The sequence below is a fragment of the Protobothrops mucrosquamatus genome, unplaced genomic scaffold (genome assembly GCF_001527695.2).
Source record: "Protobothrops mucrosquamatus isolate PMUCROS unplaced genomic scaffold, P.Mucros_1.0 scaffold254, whole genome shotgun sequence".
In the NCBI taxonomy this organism is placed as follows: domain Eukaryota; kingdom Metazoa; phylum Chordata; class Lepidosauria; order Squamata; family Viperidae; genus Protobothrops; species Protobothrops mucrosquamatus.
Genome location: NW_015386602.1, coordinates 602,178 through 628,168, shown reverse-complemented (window position 1 = coordinate 628,168; position 25,991 = coordinate 602,178). Strand labels below are relative to the sequence as shown.

At 37.3% G+C, this 25,991-nt stretch overlaps 1 protein-coding gene across 1 annotated transcript in view; it reads left to right on the top strand.

Moving 5' to 3' along the window:
- Nucleotides 1-25,394, top strand: part of PRUNE2 (prune homolog 2 with BCH domain) — a 69,340-nt gene extending 43,946 nt beyond the window's left edge. Inside the window, exons 6-14 of the mRNA XM_029283860.1 lie at nucleotides 11,190-11,266; nucleotides 12,474-12,674; nucleotides 15,724-15,900; nucleotides 17,862-17,964; nucleotides 19,406-19,537; nucleotides 19,802-19,888; nucleotides 20,997-21,095; nucleotides 22,313-22,348; nucleotides 25,343-25,394. Coding sequence (XP_029139693.1) covers nucleotides 11,190-11,266; nucleotides 12,474-12,674; nucleotides 15,724-15,900; nucleotides 17,862-17,964; nucleotides 19,406-19,537; nucleotides 19,802-19,888; nucleotides 20,997-21,095; nucleotides 22,313-22,348; nucleotides 25,343-25,394 — 964 coding nt within the window. The remainder of the gene's footprint in view (nucleotides 1-11,189; nucleotides 11,267-12,473; nucleotides 12,675-15,723; nucleotides 15,901-17,861; nucleotides 17,965-19,405; nucleotides 19,538-19,801; nucleotides 19,889-20,996; nucleotides 21,096-22,312; nucleotides 22,349-25,342) is intronic.
- The last annotated feature ends 597 nt before the right edge of the window (nucleotides 25,395-25,991 follow it).

The window sequence follows — 25,991 nt, the reverse complement described above, 5'->3', positions numbered from 1 at the left end:
TTACAATTTGGGGGGAACGGACAGATTCAAGTCAGGATTCCTTAGACTAGTCCCTGAAATTTTCTTGGCAAATTGTTTGGAAGTGGTTTGCCTGGCCCCAAAACATCCAGTTGGTTTCATGCCTAAGGTAGGACTAGAAGTCCCAGTGTCCCAGTTTCTAGTCTGGCTCCTTAACCCTTACACCAAACTGGCTCTTAGTCTTTACATGAAATACTTTTATTATAATTTGTTAATTAAGTTGGTATGTGTGTGTGTGTATCTATGTAAGTGTGAGACAAATTCATCAAATGAAATATATCATATCTAGTGAATTATATCTCCCTGTAGGTTATCAGATTAATTAGGTCTAGTCACATGAGTCTAATCTAAGCTGTAAGTAAAAAAGGTGTAATCTCTGAAGTTTTCTTGCAGCATTTTCAGAAAAGTTTGTCATTTCCTTCTTCCTAGGGCTAACAGAGAGTGACTGGTCCTAGATCACCCAGAAGGCTTCATGTCTAAAATTAGAACTTGTAACCTTGTGGTTTCTAATGTGGTGATTTAATCATTATACCAAAGTGGCTCTCTCCAAACCTTGCTTGAACCATTTGACAGGGAAAAGCAAAGAAATAATTTGTCATTAAAAATGCTTAGCAATGTGAATCCAAATGTTGAAAACAGTGAAGTAAATAGATTTTTATATTTATATCACAGCACTGAAAGTTTTAATGATAGATGTTGAGAGAGGCCCAATATTTGTGCAATATTTTCTGGTGACAAAACCTTGCTATGCTAATGTAGCAAGAAAAAAAAGGCAACTAGGTGTCACCTGTATCATTATAAAAGTAGAATGCTGTAAAAAGCCATTTATTTTAAAAGGAGGAAATAGCAAAACAACTATGATTAAATGTCCACCATTTATCAACACATAAAATATGAGTTCTGCCAGGAAGTTATTAAGAAAGAGGAAGTGCAGGAGGCAATTTACTTTGGCTCAACATAGGGTGGTATTAATAACTGTATTTCTATGGAACTGGATTAGCAGAAGGAAAAATTTCATATGCAGAGCTGGATGAGAAAATTAGTGTAAATGTGCATACGGCCATGTAATTTTTTAAAGTGAAAATTATCTACAGTATTTTGTGATAGATTTTATAAGAGCAATGCAGACTTCTAGATTTGAATACACAGTTGACCTGTAGATTGATTATGGATCTCTAGTAAGATTAGTTGGCCATGACTAACTCTGAGAAAAACACAACTATCCTTCCTTTGAAATTAAACAGGGAGGAGTTTGATAGAGGCTTTTGCCCTTTTTAATTTGTATGGAGCATAGCAGTTTACTATGGAAAAGGAAATAAAGGAATCTAAACTCCTCCACCAAATATTTGTGAGGTAACATTTTATAGGATGCAGGAAGCTAATCCACACAGATCTCTAGGGGTGATAGATTGATAGATAGATAGATAGATAGATAGATAGATAACCTTTATTGTCATTTTTTACTGTGGGCACAATGGCACACATTAAAAATGAAATTTAGTTGTTTGCTCTCAAAGTGTTCACATACACAACACGCATTTAAACATGCTATATTCAACATATGTATAGACCTACACCCTTACCTATAAGTAACATATAAATACTAATCACTGTCCATCTTGAATACATAACGGAAGGAGGAAGCTTTAGAGTTCACAAGGTTAATGCTGTATGGAAAAAAACTGTGACTGAATCTGGATGTTCTGCTTTGGATACCATGGAGCCTCCTCCCAGAAGATAATAAGGAAAACAGGTCGTGAAGAGGATGTGTAGTGTCCCAGACAATCTTACGGACCCTGCTCAAGCAACGCTTATGTGCTATGTCCCGGATGGAAGGAAGAGAACTGCCAATGATCTTTTCAGCCATCCTCACCACTCTCTGCACCGCCTTCCTGTCTGAAGCAGTGATGCTTTTAAGCCAGACTGTGATGCTGTATGACAGGATGCTCTCGACTGTCCCTCTGTAGAAAGTGGTCAGGACAGGGGACGGAAGATGTGCTTTTCTCATGTGATGCAGAATCACGAGGGAGGGAGAGGTATTAGGATTTCATTTTATTTTGTAAGTATTAAAAGTAAACCGTTTCTTTCAAAATCATTCTTTTTAAGTCCCAATGGCTGCTTTGGATGGGTCTAGATTGTTCTATGATAGGTGGTCCTTGTTTAGTGATCACAATTTGGAATGGCAACTTAATAGCGATAGCCAGATCTTCCCCTAGGCTCATGCCTTGCATGCACAGATTGTAATAAAGCAGACTGAGGCAGGAAGATCATTTTATTATGATTTATTCAGAGTAGTTCTGATAAAGCAGATTCCTCTTATTCAAAGAGGGCACCAAGAGCCTCAAATTACTTTCTCTTTTATAGTTAACAAATCAAAGGAAAATACAAAAGAAAATTTGATTAGACAGGAGAAAGGCATCCTGCCCTTTGGACAGGAAATCAGTTACATGAAGTTAAACATGTTACATATGTGAATTCCATAATATCATATATGTTCATTTAAATGAGCTCTAAAGACTGCAGGGGCGTAAAACGTAGCATGTCAATGAAGGAAAAACATCATAAAATTACTTAGAATCCAGGGAGAGACAAGCCAGGTGCCAATTGTTGAGACTCTAGAAAGAGTACAGAGAAGAGCAACAAAGATGATTAGGGGACTGGAGGCCAAAGCATATAAGGAAAGGCTGCTGGAATTGGGTATGTCTAGTTTAATTAAGAGAAGGACGAGGGGGGATAAGATAGCAGTATTCCAATATCTCAAGGGCTGCCACAAAGAAGAGGGAGTCAAGCTATTTTCCAAGGCACCTGAGGGCAGGACAAGAAGTAACGGATGGAAACTAATCAAGGAGAGAAGCAACTTAGAACTGAGGAGAAACTTCCTGACAGTTAGAACAATTAACCAGTGGAACAACCTGCCTCCAGAAGTGGTGAATGCTCCAACACTGGAAGTTTTTAAGAAGAGACTGGACAGCCATTTGTCTGAAATGGTATAGGGTTTCCTGCCTGAGCAGGGGGTTGGACTAGATGACCTCCAGGGTCCCTTCCAACTTTATTATTGTTATTATTGTTATTATAATTAACCCTAACAAGCTCTCTCTCTTACCAGAAGACAAACTACAGATATCCTGTTAAGACGAATATGGTCCTATCCTATCCTGACCTGGAGATCAAAGATAGTTTTATCCTGCAGTTTAGGAATGTTAGAAATTATCCATCAATTCATCCAGTAACAGAATAAAGAGCTTTCTACATTCCAATCTGCAGTGGTTTGACGAACTATTAACATCAATTAAAAGAGGAGAATAAAATCAAATTAAAATACAAGAAAACCCAGGTTGTTTATTTAGTACAACCGTACTACAAAGCCCATGTTGTGTGGCTCTCGTTTCCCGCCCTCTGATGCTATGAGAACTGTGCAGCAGGCAGATATGCATCAATAGTTAAGTGAAGCAGTTGCTAAGTGGAACCAGGACAGTGTTTATGATCTTACTGTGATGGTTGTAAATGTGAGGATTGGTTATAAAGTTACTTTTCTTCAGTGTTACTGCATACGGTTGCTAAGTATACACTACATGTGCTTCCCTGTCCTTTTGAAGTTGAATATTCTCTATAAGCCTAAAACCTATTTGTGTTTTGTACTTAATGCTCTTATTAAACTTTAAAGACTGTTTAGATAAATCTTTTTGTACAATGTATGCCTTATGACATTGTAAACTGTTAACATTCTTCTTCTTCTTGTGCCATATCCGTTATGGGACGTTGATGATCATGTTGGCGATCCTGTTTTTATCAGCAGCCGCACGAAAAAGTGCTGCTGAGTTTTGTCCAAACCAGTCCCTTAGATTTTGAAGCCGCGATGTTCTTCTTCTGCCTGGACCTCGTTTGCCTTCAATCTTTCCCTGGAGGATTAAATGGAGTATGCCGTATTTCTCTGGGTGTCGCATCACATGTCTGAAATATTCTAATTTTCGTTTTTTAATTGTTTTGATGATTCCCCTTGGCTTTCCCAGGCGGCATACTTAAGCGTCCCCATATTGATTACCTGATACTGGACTTAAACTACCTTTTTTCAACTATAGAACTGGAAGGTGTCTTCCTTCTTTTGGACTTGTGCCATATATCAGTGATGGCAAACCTTTTAGAGACCGAGTGCCCAAACTGCAACCCAAAACCCACTTATGTATCGTCGGGTGCCGGATGGGCGTGGCCCATTGGGTGGGTGTGGTCAGTTGGGTGAGTGTGGCCAGTTGGGTGGGCATGGCTGTAGTAGTAACGGCAGATGGGACTAAAAAGTTCAATCAATCAATTCCAACTTTGCGAGATCTTTTTTTTCCCCTCGAGAAGTTGAAATTGATTGATTGATTGATTGATTGATTGAACCTTTTTTTTTTTCACACGGTGGCGTAGGCCTAAAGCGAAAAGGTTTTATAAAACCCAGTTGAAGGCCTAGGACTGGGGCGATAGCACACGTGCCCACAGAGAGGGCTCTGAGCGCCGCCTCTGGCACCTGTGCCATAAATTCACCACCACGGGCCTATACTCTTAGCTGAGAGGAGGTTGTGATAGCAAAACCAGATTTAGGTTGTCACTGCTGTATTAAACTAGGCCACCATGGTTGAGAGGGCATTGATAGCTTTTCACTTTTTAATGTTGATTCACTTTAGTAAATATTAGGATAAACGTTGCACTAAGAAGTAGATTTATTTAACGTGCTAAAATTTAAACTGGCTACGTTTTCCATAGATAGCCTGTAACACTAAATATAAAATATAAATTAAAAATATAAAAAGTATATACATAATCTGTTTAAAATAAATTAAAAATAAAATCTAAACAGAGTTTAATATAATATTGCTGCATTCACATTGCATGCTATGCATAAAACAAACAAGATAAGGTGTAGCATGTCTTGATTTACACAGCGTATTAAGACTGTGCTTGGGTTTCTATATTATGCTGAACCAGTTATATAACCTCATTAGTCTAGTCTAGCATGTTGTGCAAATCTGCTGTAGAGTGAATAACAGATCTATGCGCGTTCATGCAGAAGTAAAGTCTACTGTACTTTCATTTAAGTAAATATATTCAGGATTTCAGTTTGAGAGAGAAAATCTGTATAGCACATTTTCTGCCGGCAGTGAGAATGAAGGCTTTAACCTTGCACCTTGGAATAAGCCTTACCAAAATGATATTTTATGAGATTCCACTCATTGTTAAGAGATCCACATAAGATTTATTCTTACAAGGGCTAGAGGTATATTGTGTTGCTGAGTCCTAAATTGTTTGGTTTTGGCAAAGTGCAATGTATGAATCCATCCATACGGGCAAATCAGGCCACAATAGATTATTTAGAAACAACATTATTTAGAAACAACATTATTTAGAAACAATATTTAGCATGAAACTGCATTTAGGTTCACACATTTTACTTAGCCATGGCTTTTTATCCATTTTTAATTTGATTCCCCTATAATGCTAAGTCATAAAACATGTTTTGTGAATCACAATGGCTGGGCTTATATAGTAAGGAGGAAAAAAACTATGTTTTGTTCTACCCTAATAATCTTTCAGGTTCTATATGAGTATCTATAGGGATACTTCCAGCTTAGGAATTATTCAATATAAATTCTTAAAGGCAAAAACCCACTTTTCACATTCTGCTCTTAACTCTCTTATTCAGTTAGAGTTAGCTGTATCTTCTTCAGGACATGTGGAGTCTATTCTGTCATAGCTCCTGGCCGAAACAACTTTGGAGAACATCCTTGGTTTATCATCCCTTATTAGGATTTATTCATTCTTAAGAAAACAAATCAAACTTAATTCAGCTCATTTTCTTGATACTAGCTGTTATTTCTGGCAAAAATATAGCTAGTCTAAAGCAGAAGATTTAGGACTGTAAGGTCCCAGTCCCTTACTTGAACTTGAGATATCATATCAATCTAATCAGATAACCCAAGCGGAGACTTCTTGATCAAGCAGCACTTGATTTGATCAAATTAAGCAGCTGGGTGGCCAACAATCTGGAATGCTGGCAGAGTTATGTCCAGAAGTGGCACATCTTAGAAAGTTGGTAGCATTGCTTTATAAACTTTGTTAGCCAATGAAAATCAGACAACAGAGCCATTACATCATAAGGAAGACATCAATCATTCCTGTACACTCCCTTATTCCCTCCTTCAGTACATCGCATCCATTTACACTTTCCATGTACATTTTCCCTGGTGCAAAAGCCAATTACAAAAAGCAAAAAAAGCAACAGTTAGACTAAACAATTTCCCTTTGTTCCAAAATCTTTCATTTTCTAGATCTTCAAAGAGAGAAGCAGAATTTTCTATTTATATTTAGTTCAAATATCCCTACATTTTGTTCCACTTATAGAGTCTGTTTAAATATCCCATGCATTTCACATTGGAGGCTTTCCTCTTTGACCCAAATTGACAAATTACCTATTAGAGTGGCAGTTGGCAGATACCCTGCATTCCCTATGAAAGCCATATTTGAATATGCTCATTTAAAAGGATTGACTTCATTTTTCACATTGTTAGAATGCCTGCTATATACTAAATGGAGACCAGAAGTCACAGTACTAATTGTTAAAAAAAATATCTTAATTATCCAATTAGCCTTAGTTGTTTTTCAGAACAGGAGACACTCTTTTCCTTCTGCAAGATCAGGCCTCAGCTCTTTCAAAAAAAAGGTTGCCAAATTTCTAACAATAGGTAGTTATGGCTTATGGAATCCACTTGGTGATATTTGCATTAATTGTTTCATGCTTTTCTATACAAGTTTATTGCTTTCTATATTTGCTATCAGATATACTGTTGAACTGTTATATTTGGACTGTAAATAAATATTTAAAAAAACCTGAATTGTACTTCATTATCTAGATCAGGGGTAGTCAACCTTGGCTCTTTTATGACTCGTGGACTTCAACTCCCAGAATTCCTGAGCCAGCACAGCTGACTCAGGAATTCGGGAGTTGAAGTCCACGAGTCATAAAAGAGCCAAGGTTGACTACCCCTGATCTAGATAATAGTGTTTAGGCCTGTTGTTACTGCCCTGCAATAAGCTGGATAAACACTTGAAGTTGGAGTAGATATTATCCCTCTTAATATTTTTTCTGCTATTAAGTAGTCATCTGGATTTTTAAAGCACTGATATAGTAAATATAATTATGTTTTATCTTAAGCTACATTATGAGGAAGTGGGTGGAATGTATCTGAATGCAAAACTAACTCTGAGCTGAGAGAAGAAATTTTTTTCGACAGTAAGACTCTGGAGTAAATGTGAAAGGAAGAAGGTCTAATGCATGCAGGCATCTAAAAACTGTGGATGCTTTGACCCTTGTTCACAGTGCATTCTTTTCAGGAAACATATATCCAGCTCTGAGCTTCCCTTATGGAGTAAGCAGCTAAAATATCTTAGAATATTTCCATAGTGAGGCCATCAATATTCTTAATTATAACAGGAGGCTGGATAGACTCAATAGGTAGAGCATTTGTGCAAGTTAGGGATAATTTAGTGAACTTGTTATGGCACCACCCTAAACCTAACCTTATGGCACCGCAGTCTATTAAAGCTTGCAATTGTATTCTACCAACAGTCTGGATGTTTAGGCTAGGAATGACTAAATGTTGGTGTGAAGCTCTGCATGTCTGGAATTTGTTTAATTCCTAGTGGTTTTAGCTTCTGAGCTAGACTGGGATCTCCTTTTTCAAAAAGTCAAATCTGGAGAATGTATGGCATCTACTCATAAAAAGCTCATGTGTGGAAGAAGAGGGGCTCTCATGTGGGAGAGTGAAAAAAACTGCACTGTATAGACATAAACCTTGCATGCTGTAGTGCTTGCCTTGGACAGATACAGAATCTTACTGGATTCCACCTTCATGGCTTCAACTCCTGAAATCTATACTTGCTGTGACTCCGACCCTCTTTGTTGGGTACTTTGCAAGGGCCCTCTATCTTGTGGTTCCATCAAAACTGCTGTCATAATTTGTCATTGTGGAATTAACTGGTTCACCTGGGCTACCAAGGCATTGGTAACTGGGTTGACAGTCACTGGAGTTACCAGAAGCTCATTTGACATCGGGTTAAACCATGATCTCCTCCCATAGTGACGGAATTGAGCCATTAAGTTATCAGGCTCTTCAGTTCAAAACTCCTGATATATCTCAACCTAGCTAGGCTCATAAGCTAGATTATTGCTTCTTCTTATAAAAAAAAAATCCATGTGAGAGGAGAAACCCTCCTTTCTGATTGGTATTAGATTCTTCAGACTCATCTTCTGGATGAATTTTCAGTGCCTGAACCTTTTCAAATGGAGTTTCTCTACATTCAGTACAATTATGAAAGAAGTACATATAATCCTTTCTTAGCAATTACTTGTTCAGTGGCCATTCAAAGTTATGCCAGTGATGATCAAGGAGACTTATAAGTGGACTTATAAGAGTTGTGGCTATTACTATGTCCCTGCAGTCACATGATTGGTTTTGGGCTCTCGGCAATTGATGTGCAGTTGTGATGGTCTCAGTGTCCTGTGGTCATGTGATTGCAATTTGTGACCTTCACTGCTGACTTCTGATAAGCAAAGAAACTGGTAGGAAATCACAAGTCATGTTCATGTGATGTCACACTTAACAACTGTGCACAGTTTGCTTAATGACCACAACCAGAATTGCTGTCTATAAGTGACTTTTTTGACTTTACAATTATGTCATTTAGCAACAGATTCACCAGTCCCAGTTATGATCATTAACTGAGGACTCCCTGTACATAGAAGAGGTTGGTCATACAGAGAGAATGAAAGACAAGCACATTGTGAAAATAAAATGCATAAAGGAAAAGTAAGTGATCTAAAAGAAAGGGAAAGATTTAGAAAAATGTGTTTGTATAAGTTGATGAGAGGCAGGTGAGATGTTTAAAGAACAAAATGCAGTGTATAAATCAGTGTAAGGACTATATAATCAAGTATGTCCCTAGAGCTTTGAGAGTCCAGGCCAGCAAGCATATGGTGCATCTTAAAAGTTTCCTGTTACAAGCTAAACCTATGTGAAACATTTTCTCCAAAAAGCCTAGCATTTACATCTATAATAGTTCTCCTATATCAGGTGCTTTCCTTTTTCTGCGTAACAATTAATTACATTTATCTCTCTAAAATACCTTGCTACTTGCATAATTCAAATTGTCTTTTTGCTTTAGCTTTTCTCTTTCTTCTTCCAGGTGGATGATTATGACATGGTGTCATCTTGATTTGCTATAGAAAAGAGAAGGGAGCGACATTAGAATTCATGAGCTAAAGAGCCTTAGAAGAATCTGATTTGGGAGGAGGCTTATTTGTTTATGTTTACTCTGTTCACCTTGTCTTTGGAAAAGCTTTATAAAAGTTAAAGACTCAGAGTTGCCTTGGATAGTTAGATTAAAAAAATTGTGTTACAACAGATAGGATTTTTTTTTTAAGTTTCTCGGTATTTCAGGTAATTTTTTCACTCACTATATATCCATTTGTTTTTAAATAGTCCCTGGATTATTCCAAAATAATAAAAAAATAAAGGTTTTGAAGTAGGCTGGAGAGTGGTGGAGTTTTCAGCATGGAAGGGAAGGACTGGGCTTTTAGAATTAGGCTGTTTGAGTGACGAGAACTTTTTAAGGACTTTAAAAAACAGATGGTAACTAGGGAAGAGGAAGCTGAGGTTAAAAGAGTGCATTGTATGTCATACAAAGAAGACTTCTAAAGGCATTGCTTACTTTTTTAAAAAAATTACATTTGTTTTGATAAAGAAGTATCTTTCCTATATGTTTTGATATTAATAATTATTGAGCCTTCAGCTCCTACTTCACACTTCCCAGAAGCATCTGGTGAGTTACCCTCAAACAGAGTGTTGGATTAGAAAGGTCTTGGGCATGATCCAAGGCTGATTTTAGGTTCTTAAGAACAACTAGCACTAATCTGAAAGTGCCCATTAATCTGTAATAGTTTTTATCACAAAATCCTAGTGGGCATAAATCTCTGAAAACATTAATTTATTAAGTTTATAAAGTGATCTTATTTATTTACAAAAGTTCTAGGACAGTGATGGCAAACTCAAAAACTGGCCCCGCCCCTGCTCCAGGCCCTGCCCTGCCACCACCCCACCTGCCTGCAGGGCCACTCACCGCCTCCAGGGCCCACTGCAGATCACCCAGCAGTGCCATGGCAGCCACGCCCTCTGCCCACGCCCCGCAGCATCAACTGTGCGTGATGAGGCATGAGGGCAGAGTCTTGTCTACGCTGCATGGCTGCCATGTCCTTGACTGCACTGCTCCGCGTGGGCCACACTCGGGGGCAACCCTTCTCCAAGAGGGCTGCTGGTGAGGAGGGTGTCATGGGTGGAGGCAAGGCTGGGGCAACAGCACGTGTGCCCACAGAGAGGACTCCGAGTGCCGCCTCTGGCACCCGTGCCATAGGTTCGCCACCACTGTTCTAGGATCTTACTTCAGCAATAGTTTTCAATTTGGATCCAGATACAGTCAACTAGTAAGTTAAATCTGGGTTTAGTGGACTTTGATGCCACAGATGAATTTTCATTCAGACAGTAACATGAAATAACTGGTAAGCCATTATTTAGGAAAGCAGTCTGGACGCTGGCTGCTGGTTCCACTAAAAGATGAGTATGGTTCCATGCAAGATTTGCAATTGATAAGGCTGCAGGTATAAATGGTGTAGCTGGAGAAATGTTGACATATGTATGTATTGTGTATGTGGAGAAGATGTGTGTCTTGTTTAACGTCTGATCTGTATGGAGACTGCAATTGTGCATAACGGTTGGAATAATGCTATTATTCTTCTGTACAAAGTGAAGGATGGGAAGAAACAACTGGCAGGGATATTCTGTGAGCTCAGAACAAAACACAATTCTCATTTGTGGTAGAATTTTCCAAGACATGACTCCAGAAAAATTATAATTGATTTTGCAGGCAAATACTGAAGTTTGGAGACAGCATAGTCTCTTTTGAAACTTAATCACCTCAAAAAGTCTGTATTCTTTAACAAAGCCAAAATCTCTTCAAATGTCTTCAGGTCTCTTCATCTGTTTTTCCTTGGGCAAACTGAGAACAGTTAAATCTTTACTTAAAGTGCTTTGATTCTTCAAATTCAGAAAACAACAACATATGTATTTGTCTTGATGTTTTAGATTGGTAGCAGAGGATGCGGGAATGGATATCCTTAATAATGCCATGCTAGATTCCACTGCAATAGAGATGAGACCTGGTGAGTCTACATTTTAATTGTCTTTTTAAAAATTTCATTGTCTCCTGAGCCATTTAATTATTCACTGAGTGAACTATTTCTGTACTGTGATAATATTGATTTATTTGGAATAAAAATAGTTTAATTTTGATATTTAATTAATTCCATGGTTCCCTTGATCATCATTTGCAGTTCTCATCCACTTTCTACTGTGCTTAATTCCATTAGGCTGCAAATGAACTTGCTGCATATGATAATTAGCTACACTGCACTTTCTTCACTTCAGCCTGTACAGATTTAGCTTCTATTTACCAGTTAAAACAACACAATTAAAAATGCTGCCTAAGGTGTCAGCAGTTAGAAAAGAAGTCTTTGACATATTAGAATATTCCTCAGCCACTGCATTACATCCAAGACCAGGGAAGATATACTGTAAATGGCAACTGCCCAGGATTTGAGTAATCATGTTCCAGGAAAAGTATACCATTAGCACCAGGGGAAGGGGGATTTTATAGCTGTGTATAAAATCTTCATGTTTGTTCTGTTAATTAGAGGGGAACTGATGCCTTATCAGAAGTAACAAAAATAGACACAGGTTGGCTGGCAACAGCATTCTGCTCCTTTTGAAATGTTTTCCTTATTCGAATTGTAAATACAGTATCTTCTGTATCTGCTATTAATTATTAGGTCCAGTTCTTCATGAGAATGCTTTGTGATAATGAAGGCTGCAATGAAGCAGCCCATGCATTTTAAGGGTAAAGTGGCTGTGTTATTTCACTTTGCCTGCTTCCATTGGTTCTTGCTGTAGCTGGTGGCCAGATACCAGTCAAAGGAGACGTAGCAGTGAGAAGCACCTAATTGAAACATATATTGCCCCCCCCTTTTTTTTTTTTACTAACGAAGAGAATTGTGTTCCTGTTCTCTCCAAAATGGGTTTATTGTAGTCCATCAGAACAAATGGTGTAGTTTATCCTGATAATGGGGAGAAAATCCTCGGCAAAGCAAGATTGGATAACTCAAGTTGGTATTTCATTCCTTCCATATCATGAAACTCTTCATTCTAAGTGAATCCATATCGCTTCACCTAGGCCTGTTTCTTGTTTTCTGGAGTCACATAAAGCTATTAGATAGGCTGAGTAATTTTTGAAACGTCAAATTAATTTAAATGCTGTTTAGAGTAATAGTTTTAATCTAAAACAGAGGTTCTTCTCTTTTCGTGCTTATCTAGAACCTCCCAATTCGCTAGATCTTAATGGCTCTCATCCCAGAAGGATAAAGCTCACTGCTCCAAATATCAATCTCTCTCTGGACCAGAGTGAAGGATCTGTCCTTTCTGATGAAAACCTGGATACTCCGGATGAAATTGATATTAATGTAGATGATCTTGACACACCAGATGAAGCAGATTCTTTAGAATATGCTGGACATGGTAATGAATTTTATTTGGTAACAGTGAATGTGCAGTGATTACCTATGTGTGTATATTGGGGGACGGGCCATGGTGTATACTTTTTTAAAATTTTAGAAATTCTCTAGGGACCTAACTGTCACCTCAAAAAGACAGATATGCAGTATAAGAATAAAATAGCTCCAAGGAAACGCTGAACATGCTACTATATATACAAAAAGATTGTTTTCAAATTGTAGAGCCAGTGTTATATCTGCAATTTGATGGTTATTTGTATACAATAGTTTTGAAAGATTAAATGGTTTATCTCAGAGGTCCCCAACCTTTTGGGCACCAGGGACCGGTTCCGTGGAGAAAAGTTTTTCCATGGAACCAGAGGGTGCGTGGTTTTGTGTTCTGCCTACATCTCATGGATGGGGCTTTGCTTGTTTGTGCCGACTGGTTGCTGGCATGCCGCGACCCAGTACTGGTCCATGGACCAGGGGTTGAGGACCCCTAGTTTATTTGATTAACTGGATAGCAGGAACAATTGTAATATTAAGGATAATAGTATTTCTAGTTCAGTTATTTTTAAAGATTCCAGAAGCAAGTATAATTGGAAGATACATTCTGGTATGCAGCTATGATACTTATATATTATCTAACCCCTACCCTAAAATGTAATACATGTTTTGTTTTAGAACTATGGATTTCTCTCTTTTTGCATCATACAAAAAAATCTAAATATCAGCTGAGGTCCTTTTTTTTTACCATTTTTATATCATTTCTTTAGAATTATTCGGCTTTCCAATTTTTTTTCACAGATTACATTGTTCCTGAAATAATTCAACATAAATCTATGTTGATTATTAAATTGGCTATGTTAGAAGGATTAAATGGAAGAGGGTTAATTTAGATTTATCTATAAGATTGTTGTTATAATGTAACAAAGATTATTACAGTAATCAAAAACTTGGAATTTATTTGTTGTTATATAATAAATTAGGAATTCCTCAGCCCTGTAGAGCGCAAACAAAAGTGCAAGGTTTGTTCCAGATTTATAGTCTTTAATCACAAATGTGTGTTTGTTTACTGCTTATGATCTTGCTGTCATTGTAATGGAAGAACTACTATTACTTCATGTGGTCCAGGTTTAACAATGAATTCTGGGTCTCTCATCAGGAATTAATTTTCCCACCAGGTGAATAAGCAAGAAATTAAATCTTTAAGTTAATGTTATATTCGGAAAATGAATGGGAAATGTCAGAAAGCAATAAATAGACACACACACATATGCTTATATACATACATAAATCCAACCACAGGGCGGAATAGCATCCTATCTCTTTTATTTTTCTGAAACAGAGCAAACTGAATATTTTATGTTCATGATATTAATTCAGATGTTATTGAGATGTTGTTACACCCTGACAACATATTAAGAAAAGTTTGGCATTAACAATGGGTAAGCCATTTAGCCATCCTTTTATCACCAGAGACTATGGCAGCCAACTAAGATATGCTAATTAGCTTATTTTTTTGCTGGTTCTTAGCCACCTTTCTAGTAGTTGACCAGCAGACACTTCTTGGTTTGCTTTGTATACATCTGTCAGAAAGAACACAGTGTCTCAATGGGAGTTGAGGGTATGTTAAGCCTTCCTTTTTTATTTGTAGATAAGAACAATAAAAACACTGCAGTTAGGTTGGCTCCATTTTGCCTCAGAAATCATCTATCCCTCTTCCACGAATCCCAATATGATGTTAACTATGGATTAAATCGCATGTCTGAGTTTGTATATTCATCGGAAACAATATCAGTATGGCTCAAATTATTTTGCAAGCTGAATCATTAAATCATTAAAGCAGAGTTCAGTAGAGGTTTCAGCTCTCCTATATGATTACATACCAAACACATTAAAGCAGTGTCTACCTCATAACATCTCAAACATCCCTGAACTATTTTGAGAATGAATTTGCTAGCAATCCTGTCTGCAAAGTATAAATAAATTATTTTTTTTCTCAAAACGATGAAAGTAGAAAATTGAAGGGAATACCAGACATGAGTGGTGCCGAACAAGCAATGAGAAAACAGATTACAAATGACACATTGCCTACTGAGCTCCTAGTTCAGGGGTAGGCAACCTTGGCTCTTTTATGACTCGTGGACTTCAACTCCCAGAATTCCTGAGCTAGCCATTTTGGCTCAGGAATTCTGGGAGTTGAAGTCCACGAGTCATAAAAGAGCTAAGGTTGCCTACCTCTGTCCGAGTTCATGTATGGACAACCAATGTTCCTCCAGTTGTTGTTGAATTAAACTCCCGGCATCCTTATGGTTGAGGTTATTGGAACTGTACTTGTGCAACATGTAAAGGGTTACAGGTTCCTTCTTGCTCTAATATCAGAAAATTTTAGAAAATATAAGTAGTTTTTTGTTCAGATGTTATAAAGTTGCATTAAATTGTTAGTTTTTATTTGGCTTGGATTTCATTGTTGCTTTGTTTTGGCGACTGATTTCTTTTGTTTTTTTATTTTTGTTTAATAGTGCTCCGATGAAAAACTTGCAGTAGAATAGGTATCATACTGTGAAAATGTTTTAATTGTAAGAACATATCAAACCTTTTCCTTTCTTTTTCACTAAGTAAGATAATGCTGAAGAAGGGCCTAATGCTGGGAAAGATTGAGGGCAATAGAAGAAGGAGACGATAGAGAATGAGGTGTCTGGATGGAGTCACTGAAGCAGTAGGACTCCAGAAGATGGTAGAGGACAGGAAGGCCTGAAGGAACGTTGTCCATGGGGTCGCGATGGGTCAGACACGACTTCGCAATTAACAACAAGAAGATAACAATAAATACATTTTTATTTAAAATGTTTTGTTTATTCATTTGCATTAGTAGAAAGAAAATTATGTGCTACAATAAAGTGAGAAGAGAACACTTATTCATGGACCTTATTTTTGAGAATAATGTCATTCAGTTAATTGTACAATGGATTTCAGAGTGGAACTCAGAAATTCAGTTTTGTTCCTGGATAAAACAGGCTTTTCTTACATTAATGACTGCTTATTTAAATCCTCTCTTCTTGTAATTTCAGAAGAGCAACCAGCCATTAAAGAACCTTCTCAAGAAGAATCTGAATCCATCCCAGAATACACTGTTGAGGAAGAACGAGAAGACAACAGGTTATGGAGAACTGTTGTTATTGGAGACCAGGAGCAGAGGATTGATATGAAAGCAATTGAACCTTTTAAAAAGGTTATTTCTCATGGAGGTACAGAAAAAAAAATCTGATATATTAATTAATGTAGAGTAATTAGAAACATTTGAAAGTATCCTAATTGTAAATGGTCTTTGCACATCTGACATTAATTTAGAATATATTTCCTTTGAATAAAACAGAATTTGTGAGTTACTGAAAACTCTGTAATGTATCTATAACAACAGAATGCTTTTCATATGAAATATGTGAGTTGATGAGTCATTAAATCATTTTATTCTGGGCATAATATGCTCCATTGCAGATCTCTGATTCATACTTAAGATAGAGCTTAAAAAAGAAAAAATGAGAGAAGAAATGCAATATATTCAGTGTTCATGGCACAATGACAGGCCTGTATGTTACAGGAACATTACATCATATTGACTGTTTGCTTTGAACTTAATATGTGGTGTGAAACCAGCCATGGTTTGTAAACCATAGTTTATGGTGAAGTGTAAACCACAGCAGCATATGCCCCCTGAAAGCTAATTGGACAGCTTCAGAATCTCTAGAAGTTGTCTCCAAAGGAGAAATAATTAAAATGTGAGAATAGTGTGTTGATTTTATTTAATTAATTTGTTTTTAATTAAACCCAGCGCACCTCCAATGCACCAATCATAATCCTCAGTTAGAAAAACTGGCTGTCGTTGCTCTGTAGCTTCATATGATGTGTGAATCCAGACATTGTGGTTTGTTCAACAATTCATGGTTGAAAAAAATTATGGTTTAATATAATGTGCAATCACAAGCATGACCAGATTTACTAAGGATATTGTAGGTTATACTTTAAGGATGTCTATTACTGTTTCTCCCTACATCCCATTTAAATCAATATGTTGTGAAAAGGGTTTGGATGTGCTGAGATTAGGATTTTATACTTATTTTGTAGCAAAACAAAGGTCTTGAAAGAGAAAAGTTCTTTCTTTTTCAGTCTTTAACTGCTGCGATTTAGATCTGATATGGAATATATAGCAATGGTTCATATCAGCATTATACCTATGCCAGGCTGTTAAGAGTTTCATACATGTTTAAATAATTTTTGTGGATTGCTTGATGAGGGAACAGGCCTATATTTCTGTAGCCCAGTGGTTCTCAACCTTTTTAATGCCGCGACCCCAACCGGTCATAAGTCGAGGACTAAACCGGTCGTAAGTCGAGGACTAAACCGGTCGTAAGTCGAGGACTAAACCGGTCGTAAGTCGAGGACTACCCAACCGGTTGTAAGTCGAGGACTTTCCCTGCCCGGGAGCGCCGCGCATGCATGGTTCTGCCCCCTGCGCCGGCCGAGGCGTAGCTGGCAAGCGGCAGAGACGGAGCAGGCCGACCACCAGCTGGCCCAGCCCAAGGGAGGTAAGGCACCCGCCGGAAAAGGGGGGGGGGAAATGGCGGACAAAAAAAATGGCAGACAAAAAAAATGGCAGACAGCCTTGCTTGGCGACCCCCATGAAATGGTCGATCGACCCCAAATGGGGTCCCGACCCACAGGTTGAGAACCACTGCTGTAGCCTGTGGGTATGGCAGAACTATGAGTTTTTCAGGACTAGCATCTATTCTTTCCATTTTTTTCATTTACTCTTCTTACTTATTAGAGTTTGTATTTTCTAGAATTGCTTTGAATTGGGACTTTCATAACAGATGCAGCTATCAATTCTCCAAATTAGAAAGTTCACCTGGAAAAATCTTACACCAAATAGGATGTCATGAGACATTCAGATGTGGCGGTAGCTTTGTCTACTGTTCAGCGTTGTTGAATACTTTGCATTGAGACTCCCAGGTTGCTTCTCTCATTAAAATGTTATCTAATATGCCGTTATTTGCTATTGGTCTACTTCCCAAATTGCTTTAGCATATTTGACACTTATACCCCCGCCCCTGAATTATGCAACTGGTAATAGGAAGCTTCAATTGCTTAGGAAGCCTGCCAATTCTATTGTGTTAAGAACTGTTTGTGAGACATATTTTTGACTCCACAGGATGCTATGGTGATGGCTTGAATGCCATCATCGTATTTGCTGCATGTTTTCTGCCGGATAGCAGTCAAACGGATTATACGTATGTCATGGAAAACCTTTTTCTGTGAGTGTGGAACTATTGTAGTAAAACTCTTTCATGTGGTGAAATAGATGATTTTCATTAAGAGACAAGTGCAAAGTTGAAAAGAGACATAAAGCCATGGCAATGTGTTCCTTTGTTGCTTAGTTCTTTTGAGGCAAACAAAAATTTGGTTTGTATAAATAAAATGAAATAAAATAAAACACACTACACTACACTACAATGGAAAGAAGCCATAGGGAAGTGATTCCTGTTTTACCATAGTTAAGAGTGAATTGAGCCTTGATATTTAAAGAAAGTTTCACTTGAGCTGCCCCTAACCGTCTATGGCTAAAGTCCTATGAAATTTCATAATACAGATAATCTTCTACTTATCACAATAGAACTCAACATTTATGTTGGCAAGCGATAGAGTTGTTAAGCGATTTTGCCCCATTTTATGACCTTTCTTGCCATAATTGTTAAGTGAATCACTGTGGTTGTTAAATTAGTAACACAGTTATTAAGTGAATCAGGCTCTCCCATTGACTTTGCTTGTCAGAAAGTTGCAAAAGGAGATTACATGACTCTGCCACCGTCAGAAATATTAACCAGTTGCCAAGCATCCGAATTTTGATCATATGACCATGGGATTCTGCAGAGGTTGTGAAAAAAGATCACAAGTCACTTTTTTCAGTGCTGTTGTGACTTTGAACAGTCACTAAATGAATGATAGTAGGTGGAGGATTACATGTAAAACTGTAACTTCTCATTGTGGAAAAGTCACATAGGTCAGGAGTTCTGTCTGAATTTCCGGACTATATTCTTACCTTGAATCCTGTCCCAGAAATGCTCCTAAATTCCCTGGCAATGGGGTGAGCACAGACATTTACTTTTACTGCAGTTTTCATACACTGAGGAGTAAAATTAGCATGGGGTTCTTATTTAACTATTTCACACTCCCAAAGGAGTGGCAGTATGACCAGTACCATATAGGTTACTTAGTGCAGGGGTCTCCAACCCCCGGTCTGTGAACTGGTACTGGGCCGCGGCATACCAGCAAATGGTCCACACAAACAAGCAAAGCCCCATCCGCGGGATGCAGGCAGCACACAAAACCACGCTCCCCTCCAGTCCATGGAAAAACCTCTCTCCACGTAACCGGTCCCTGGTGCCCAAAAAGTTGGGGACCTTAGCGTATGGGTAGAATTATACTTTTAATAAAGAACTCCCTCAATTGTCAATTTTGTTTCTGGAAACTGTATATTTGCTTAAGTGCTAAAAACACATGGCAATGTTTCTCACATGGCAACTTTAAGATATGTGGGTTTCAAGTCGTAGAATTCCTCGACCATTTGAAGTCGACATATCTTAAAGTTAAGATTTTAAAGTTGCTAAGGTTAAGGGGGTTCTTAAAAGGAAAAAAAATGCTTTGTGAAAATTTTGCTCCTCCCCACTTCTTTTTCTTCTCCTTCTTTTTCTTGAGATATGTAATAAGTACTTTGGAGCTGATGGTTGCTGAAGACTATATGATTGTTTACTTAAATGGAGCAACTCCAAGGAGAAGAATGCCAGGATTTGGATGGATGAAAAGATGCTACCAGATGATTGACAGGCGGTTTGTGGATCACTTATATTTTATAATTATTCGTTTTCTTAGTCTGTTTGTTGTTTTAAATCCTCTTGCTCTGTTCTTTTTAAATGCAAGCTGTTCCTTGTGAATATCACTGGAGGTCAAGAAATAATCTGTTTTAGAATGAATGCCAAAAGTGTGTGAGTCAGTGTGTGATAGTGGCTATACCTGATGAACATGTGTCTGTCATTTTTCTCAACCAGTGTATTTCATCCTGAAGACTTAAAGTATCTTTCTTTTTAAATGCAGATTAAGGAAGAATTTGAAATCATTCATCATAGTTCACCCCTCTTGGTTTATAAGGACAATTCTAGCTGTGACACGGCCTTTTATAAGGTCAGACTTTATCACTTTCGGATTTTCTAAAATGCTGAGTTTTTACATGATCAGGAACTGCTTTTATCATAAGATCAGCAATTGGGGAAGGAAAGAAAGAACTTCTGATTCAGCTTTGCGCTGATGTGGCCCTCTAAAATGATAAATATATTTGTGTAATTTTACCGTAACATTAACAAAAAGTAAATTTATCATTTCTTCATAAGAATTACATTTTAACTTCTATATATGACATTATCACAGAATAATTTATGCAGTATTTAATAAGTTAGTGCAAGCAAAACGAAGGCTTGTTCTTTTTCTATGCAAGCTAATCAAGTTTTTTTTAAATGCTGTCATCCTTCTTTTAAACCACTCATGAGCCCCAAAGAATTACCAACCTAGAGTTGGATAATCCTGAATTAAGTCATTGATTTAGAGTGTATGCAGTGAAAAAAATGTTTGTTGGAACACTGAAGTGATAGTGTAAGAACTACATGAACTAAGAGATAAGAAGTTTTGGTCTAGGTCTCACCTAACAAATTAAGTAGGTTACCTTGGATGAAGTTCATATAAATTACTGTGATATTTGAAGACAGTACAGGTAGTCCTTGACTTATGGTCACAAAAGGGACCAGAATTTCTTTTGCTAAGCAAGGCAGTTGTTAGATGGGTCATGCCTGATTTTATGAGCTTTTTACCATAATTGTTAAGCGAATCGTGCAGTCGTTAAACAAATTCAGCTTCCTCCATTGACTTGGCTTGTCAGAAACTGGCTGGGAAAGTTGCAAATGGCAATCACATGACACCAGGACACTGCAACCCTTGTAAATACATGCTGATTGTCAGGTGTCCAAATTTTGATCATGTTGGGATGCTGCAACTGTTGTAAGTGCAAGGATGAGTCATGAGTGACTTTTTCAATGCCACTGTAACTTTGAAAGGTCACTAAACAAATTGTAAGTCAAGGACTACCTGTAGTCTGAACATTGTAAATGTTCCATATCAATGCTATGTATATAGCTAAGATCGGTCCTAGCCTGTAATTTAGCAGCTTGTTAGTTAACATGGAGTTGAATTTTATATATCTATATTGCTTAACCAGTGAATTCTACTTTTTGTGTTTCAGTTCAAAATTCAGTAATAAGATACAATATGTCAACACTTTGGCAGACCTTAATGAGCTAATTCCAATGGAATATGTAAATGTCCCAGAAAGTATTGTCAAGTAAGTGAACAGCATTTGGAGACTACTGATGAGATAAGTTACTTCTATAAAACAAAAGGACTGCTATGTTTAAGGAAATTTAATTTTATCTAAATATTATATTTAGAAAGTACTCAATATTGTGATTAAAACTGAACAGCGCTAAAATAATTGTTTATCTTGTTTACTTGGTTAAAATTTTAAAAACACAATTTAAATTATAATATGGTATAAAGAAAGCCAAGCCAAGAAAACAAAAGAGGAATGATTAAATCAAAATAAGTTTAACCTGTAGAAGAGATGATTGAGGGAAGCTGAGAAAGCACTCTTCAGATATCTGAAGGATGAATCAGTGATCTCATTCTCAATTACCCCAAAGAGAAAGGTCAGGACCAATTAGTTAAAACTATAAGGAAGTAAATTCAGGCTAGGGAGAAACTCATGATTGTATCAGCTGTTAACTAGGGAATAGGTTGCCATACCAAGTGGTGAGTTTTCTTTTACTGGAAGACTCCAAACAGAGGCTGGCTAATCGTTTATCAGGTTGCTGTGGTAGATCCTGTACTACCGGTAATTGGCCTCTTCAGTATCTGTCAACTATATGATTCTGTTAAAGATCCAAGAATCTATTCCAATGTGTAATTACTTTGGTAATTTATTCATGCCATCTGTTGAGAGTAAAAATCAATGGTTTTCAAAATATTTTTGATAATTGCATGAGACATTGTAGAATGGGAATATATTTTATTCACAGAAAGTGGAGATGAAATTCTCGAAGCGTTCATGTTCTGAGCACTGATGTTTTAGGAAAGCATCAGTGTTTCTGATTTGGGGACTGTATGTTTTATAAATTATTCTCCTGTCCAAAACTTGCTAAGAATGATGGGATATCAGTTCAGTTGTAACTGGACGGTGCCAAGATGGGAAAAATTCAGAACATTTCATGGTTTTACCAATTCTTTCAGTGTGCATAGTAGTTCTCAATGTGAACATGCCAACCCACTAATATCAAAGCAAGTCTGGAGCCCAATGGATCATACTATGCATAAAGAAATAGACATTGTAGTTTAAATTTGCATTGATACGAGATGCATATAGAAGAGCCTCAGTGCTAACTCTAACTTGACCTTGGGAATAGTTCCTTGTGATGTGAAGGTGATACATTTGGGATAAATGTGATGTCTGCGTATTACTTGACCTTGTATGTCTTTGTCCTTCACCCACTTTTATCTTGAAAGGTATGATGAAGAGCGATCCATTCAGAGAAGAGTAAGGTAAAACTCTTGCTCTGCTGCAGCCTGTGCTGATGTTTTTAAATGACTAAGGATACGTGAGGCAGTGGAGGATTTCAGCAGCTGACATTTAAAAAGATCCCATAGCTCTCTGTAATGAATCTCACACATGAGCTATTGAGATCAGTTGTAAAATTCCTTAATTTGGCCTGTTCCAGATTTAACTTCAATCACTTTGTCAGCTTTGTACAGCATGTGTGCTGCGGACTCCTGCAAGCTTTACAAGACCTCCCTGTACATGGGCTAAATATATATAGAGATAAACAAATGAAATCAAAGTCAGTAACACTTTAGACAAAAATCTTTTGTTGGTGCATAATTTCAAAAGCATGTTCCTTGCTTGATTGACATTCTGCTTTTCCCTGCTTCTATTTTATGTTCTGCTTGCTTGTCCCCCTTCATCAATATCTTTTACTCATGCAGACTGGATGAAGAGCTGAGGGAGACATCAGCAAAGTAAGACTGAATTCTGATGATAATGATGTTCCCTTTTCATTTTTAGAAGGGATTAACAATTAAGAAAATTCATATTAATCCTATACAGGACTACACAGAAGTACCATTAAGAATAGTTAATATTACTGCTACATAATATTATGTAGGAGTAATATTTACTGTTCTCAGTGACACTTCTGCAGAATGGCCTAGAGGATCCTTGGAATTGTAGTTCAGCAGTATCCTAGTTCAGTCTAACCATAACTTCTAGGTAAAATGTTATTTTAGGACATGGTGCACAATTGATAATCCCTAAGGCTTTGTATGTTCCAAGTTCACTTTCGGTGGCTGCCAATTTTCAATAACATTAACTTTTAAATAAGCTGGAGATATTAAGACTAGATAAGTTGCCACAATACAGATGGTTGAGAGTAAAGAAAGAATCTTACAAATGAATTAAAAACAAACAAGTTGTCTTTAGTTTGAGGCATCTACTTACTGCCTTTATATCACCAAAATCCATAAATCCATGTATCTTTGTTACAAATGAAAATGCAAAGAATATATTCAAAGACATTTACTTGAAAGGGGATTCCATAGTTTGTGGCTAAATTTATTTCTTAGTTGAATGTTTTTTTCTGTCAGCTTTAGAATTTTTCTTTAAAACAGTGATTTTGCTGACTTTTTCTTAGGGTGAAAGTTATTACCTATTAATTGACTAGGCAGAGTTGGATATGACATTTGGCAGATTGGATGATAAAATAGTTCCATTTATACATTCTAAATCAGTCTAGGCCCCTTTAAGAAAACAAAGAATTTTTTTAGAGAATATAGTTCTACTCATGCCTAGGATTTTACATTATGATGAAGATTTATTTTATGAACAAGAAAGATAGAGAGACCTCACATTAGACAGAACCCTCAGTTTAATGGACTGCTGGGGGAAATGAGTGTTTTTCAAATCAAGTGTTCATTAAATGCTGAATTCGATCTTTCATATATAAAATATACATATAATCTATACCTTATAAAAATTATAAAATATATGCAGCTGTACATAACATGAACATAATGTTCAAAATGTACAAACATGGTTGCATCATTCACCACAGTGTTTGTCTGTTACCTGGGGCAAAGTTCCTTGTTGTCAAAAGTCCAGATTTTATTCATTGCATCCACTAAAGTCCACTGAATTGAGTTTATTAAAATGGGGGTTGACTGTCAGAAAGAATTACTACTGAGTCACTGCAAGCCTAAATAATCTTTTGCTGGACTGGCTGTACCCATGTCAATTGCATGAGCTTTAGCACCCTGAAAAAATGCCTATTTTGTTACCTTATTATGTGAGTATGGTGATAGCTTTGTGGATCGAAGCAGTCATTTCAGAAAGCTTGAATATGCTACTGCTATGTAGTTGAAGTCAAATACAATATTGTAAAGAGGCATCTATTTTGAACGATGCCCAAAAGTAATTTTAGTGATCTGCCTATCTGTTTGCAATCCAAGTACACTTGATGATGACCAGAAGCAAGATTTTGATAGATTGCATCAACAAAGCTGTTCAGAGCAGTTGAAAAATCTGTCATGACTATCGTAGTCTCATACTGCTCTGATTTATAGCTTTATGCCTTGATCCAGTGCTATATTTGATAATAATGGGTGATGTCAGTGCAACAGCTCAGTCACTGAATTATAGAAAATACAGTTTACATTTTAATATACATATATTTTTCCAGCCTTTATACTGGCTGTATTCATATGCCTGTCTTATAGTCTGATCCTATTTGTACTTAGGCAGGTAGAAGTCTCTGTAAGTACATTCAGGATTATCTAAGGCAGTGGTGGCGAACCTATGGCATGGGTGCCAGAGGTGGCACTCGGAGCCTTCTCTGTGGGCACACGTGCCATTGCCCCAGTCTTGCCTCCCCTCGCAACTCCCTCCTCACCAGCAGCCCCCCTGGAGGAGAGTCGCCCCCAAACGTGGCCCACGCGGAGCAGTGCAGCCAAGGACATGGCAGCCAGACAGCGTAGACAAGACTCTGCCCTCACGCCCCATCGTGCACAGTTGATGCTGCGGGGCGCAGGCAGAGGGCATGGCCGCCATGGTGCTGCTGGGTGGGGGCAGGGCAGGGGGTGAAGTGGGGCGGGGCCAGTTTTTGGGCACTCGATCTCTAAAAGGTTCGCCATCACTGATCTAAGGTAATTTTCATAGGGGTAGCATTTCAACTATAAATTTTTAACATGCATTATTTTTGAAACTTCTTGCAGTAATTGATTCCAATATTCCAATTAGTCTGCTGCTTGTAGCACTCTACAGCCTAAAATTTTGTGGCAAGCATTTCTAATGACTATTGGGAGACATTCCTTAATGAACACTGGTGACTTATGAAGACATCATAATATATATGATAAAATTTGATATATATGATAAAATTTGGTTGTGAAAATGAGTTTGTTCTGCCTTTAAAATAAATATTTAAAAATATCTATTCCTGATAAACAAGAATATATTTATTATTTTTCATTTTCCCTTGCCTTCAGAGCAAGCTGTCTTTCAAATGAGCCTGAAATAACGTCAATCCAACAGGAGTAAGAATTTCATAACAAGCCATTGTCTATGAGTATTATTCATAATAACATTATGCAAGAGACACTGAAGAACTGGGTAAACTCCAGGTAGTCTCTTTGAGATCTAAATTCTTACATGGGACCTTTTAGACCAGCAAGTCAAGGTTTAGATAAAGCTAAATTTTAGACAAAGATAAAGTTAGATAACAACTGCTACCAAGTTTATTACAAGCATCTAGTAATATAACCCTATTATTGGGCTACTGGAGTATATGTTTATACTCTCACCTTATTTAATTAGTAATTTAAGATAATGGATATAATTTGAAACTTTGCTTTAGTGGAACAACCTTTTTACTATATCTTTCTGGAGTCTACCCAATCTTCTTTTTTGTTTGTCCTCTCACCTTTTTATATTCACTGCAAAATTTTTCACGGAGTTGCATTTTCATTTGCCTTTGTGGTTTGAATAACAAATAGTACAGGTTGTCCTGAACTTAAAACCACAGTTGTGAGATCCCATTGCTAAGCAAGGCGGCTGATAAGTGATTTGCCCCTAATTATCAATCTTTTCTGCCTCAATTGTTAAACAAATTACTGCAGTTGTTAAGTGAATCATGCA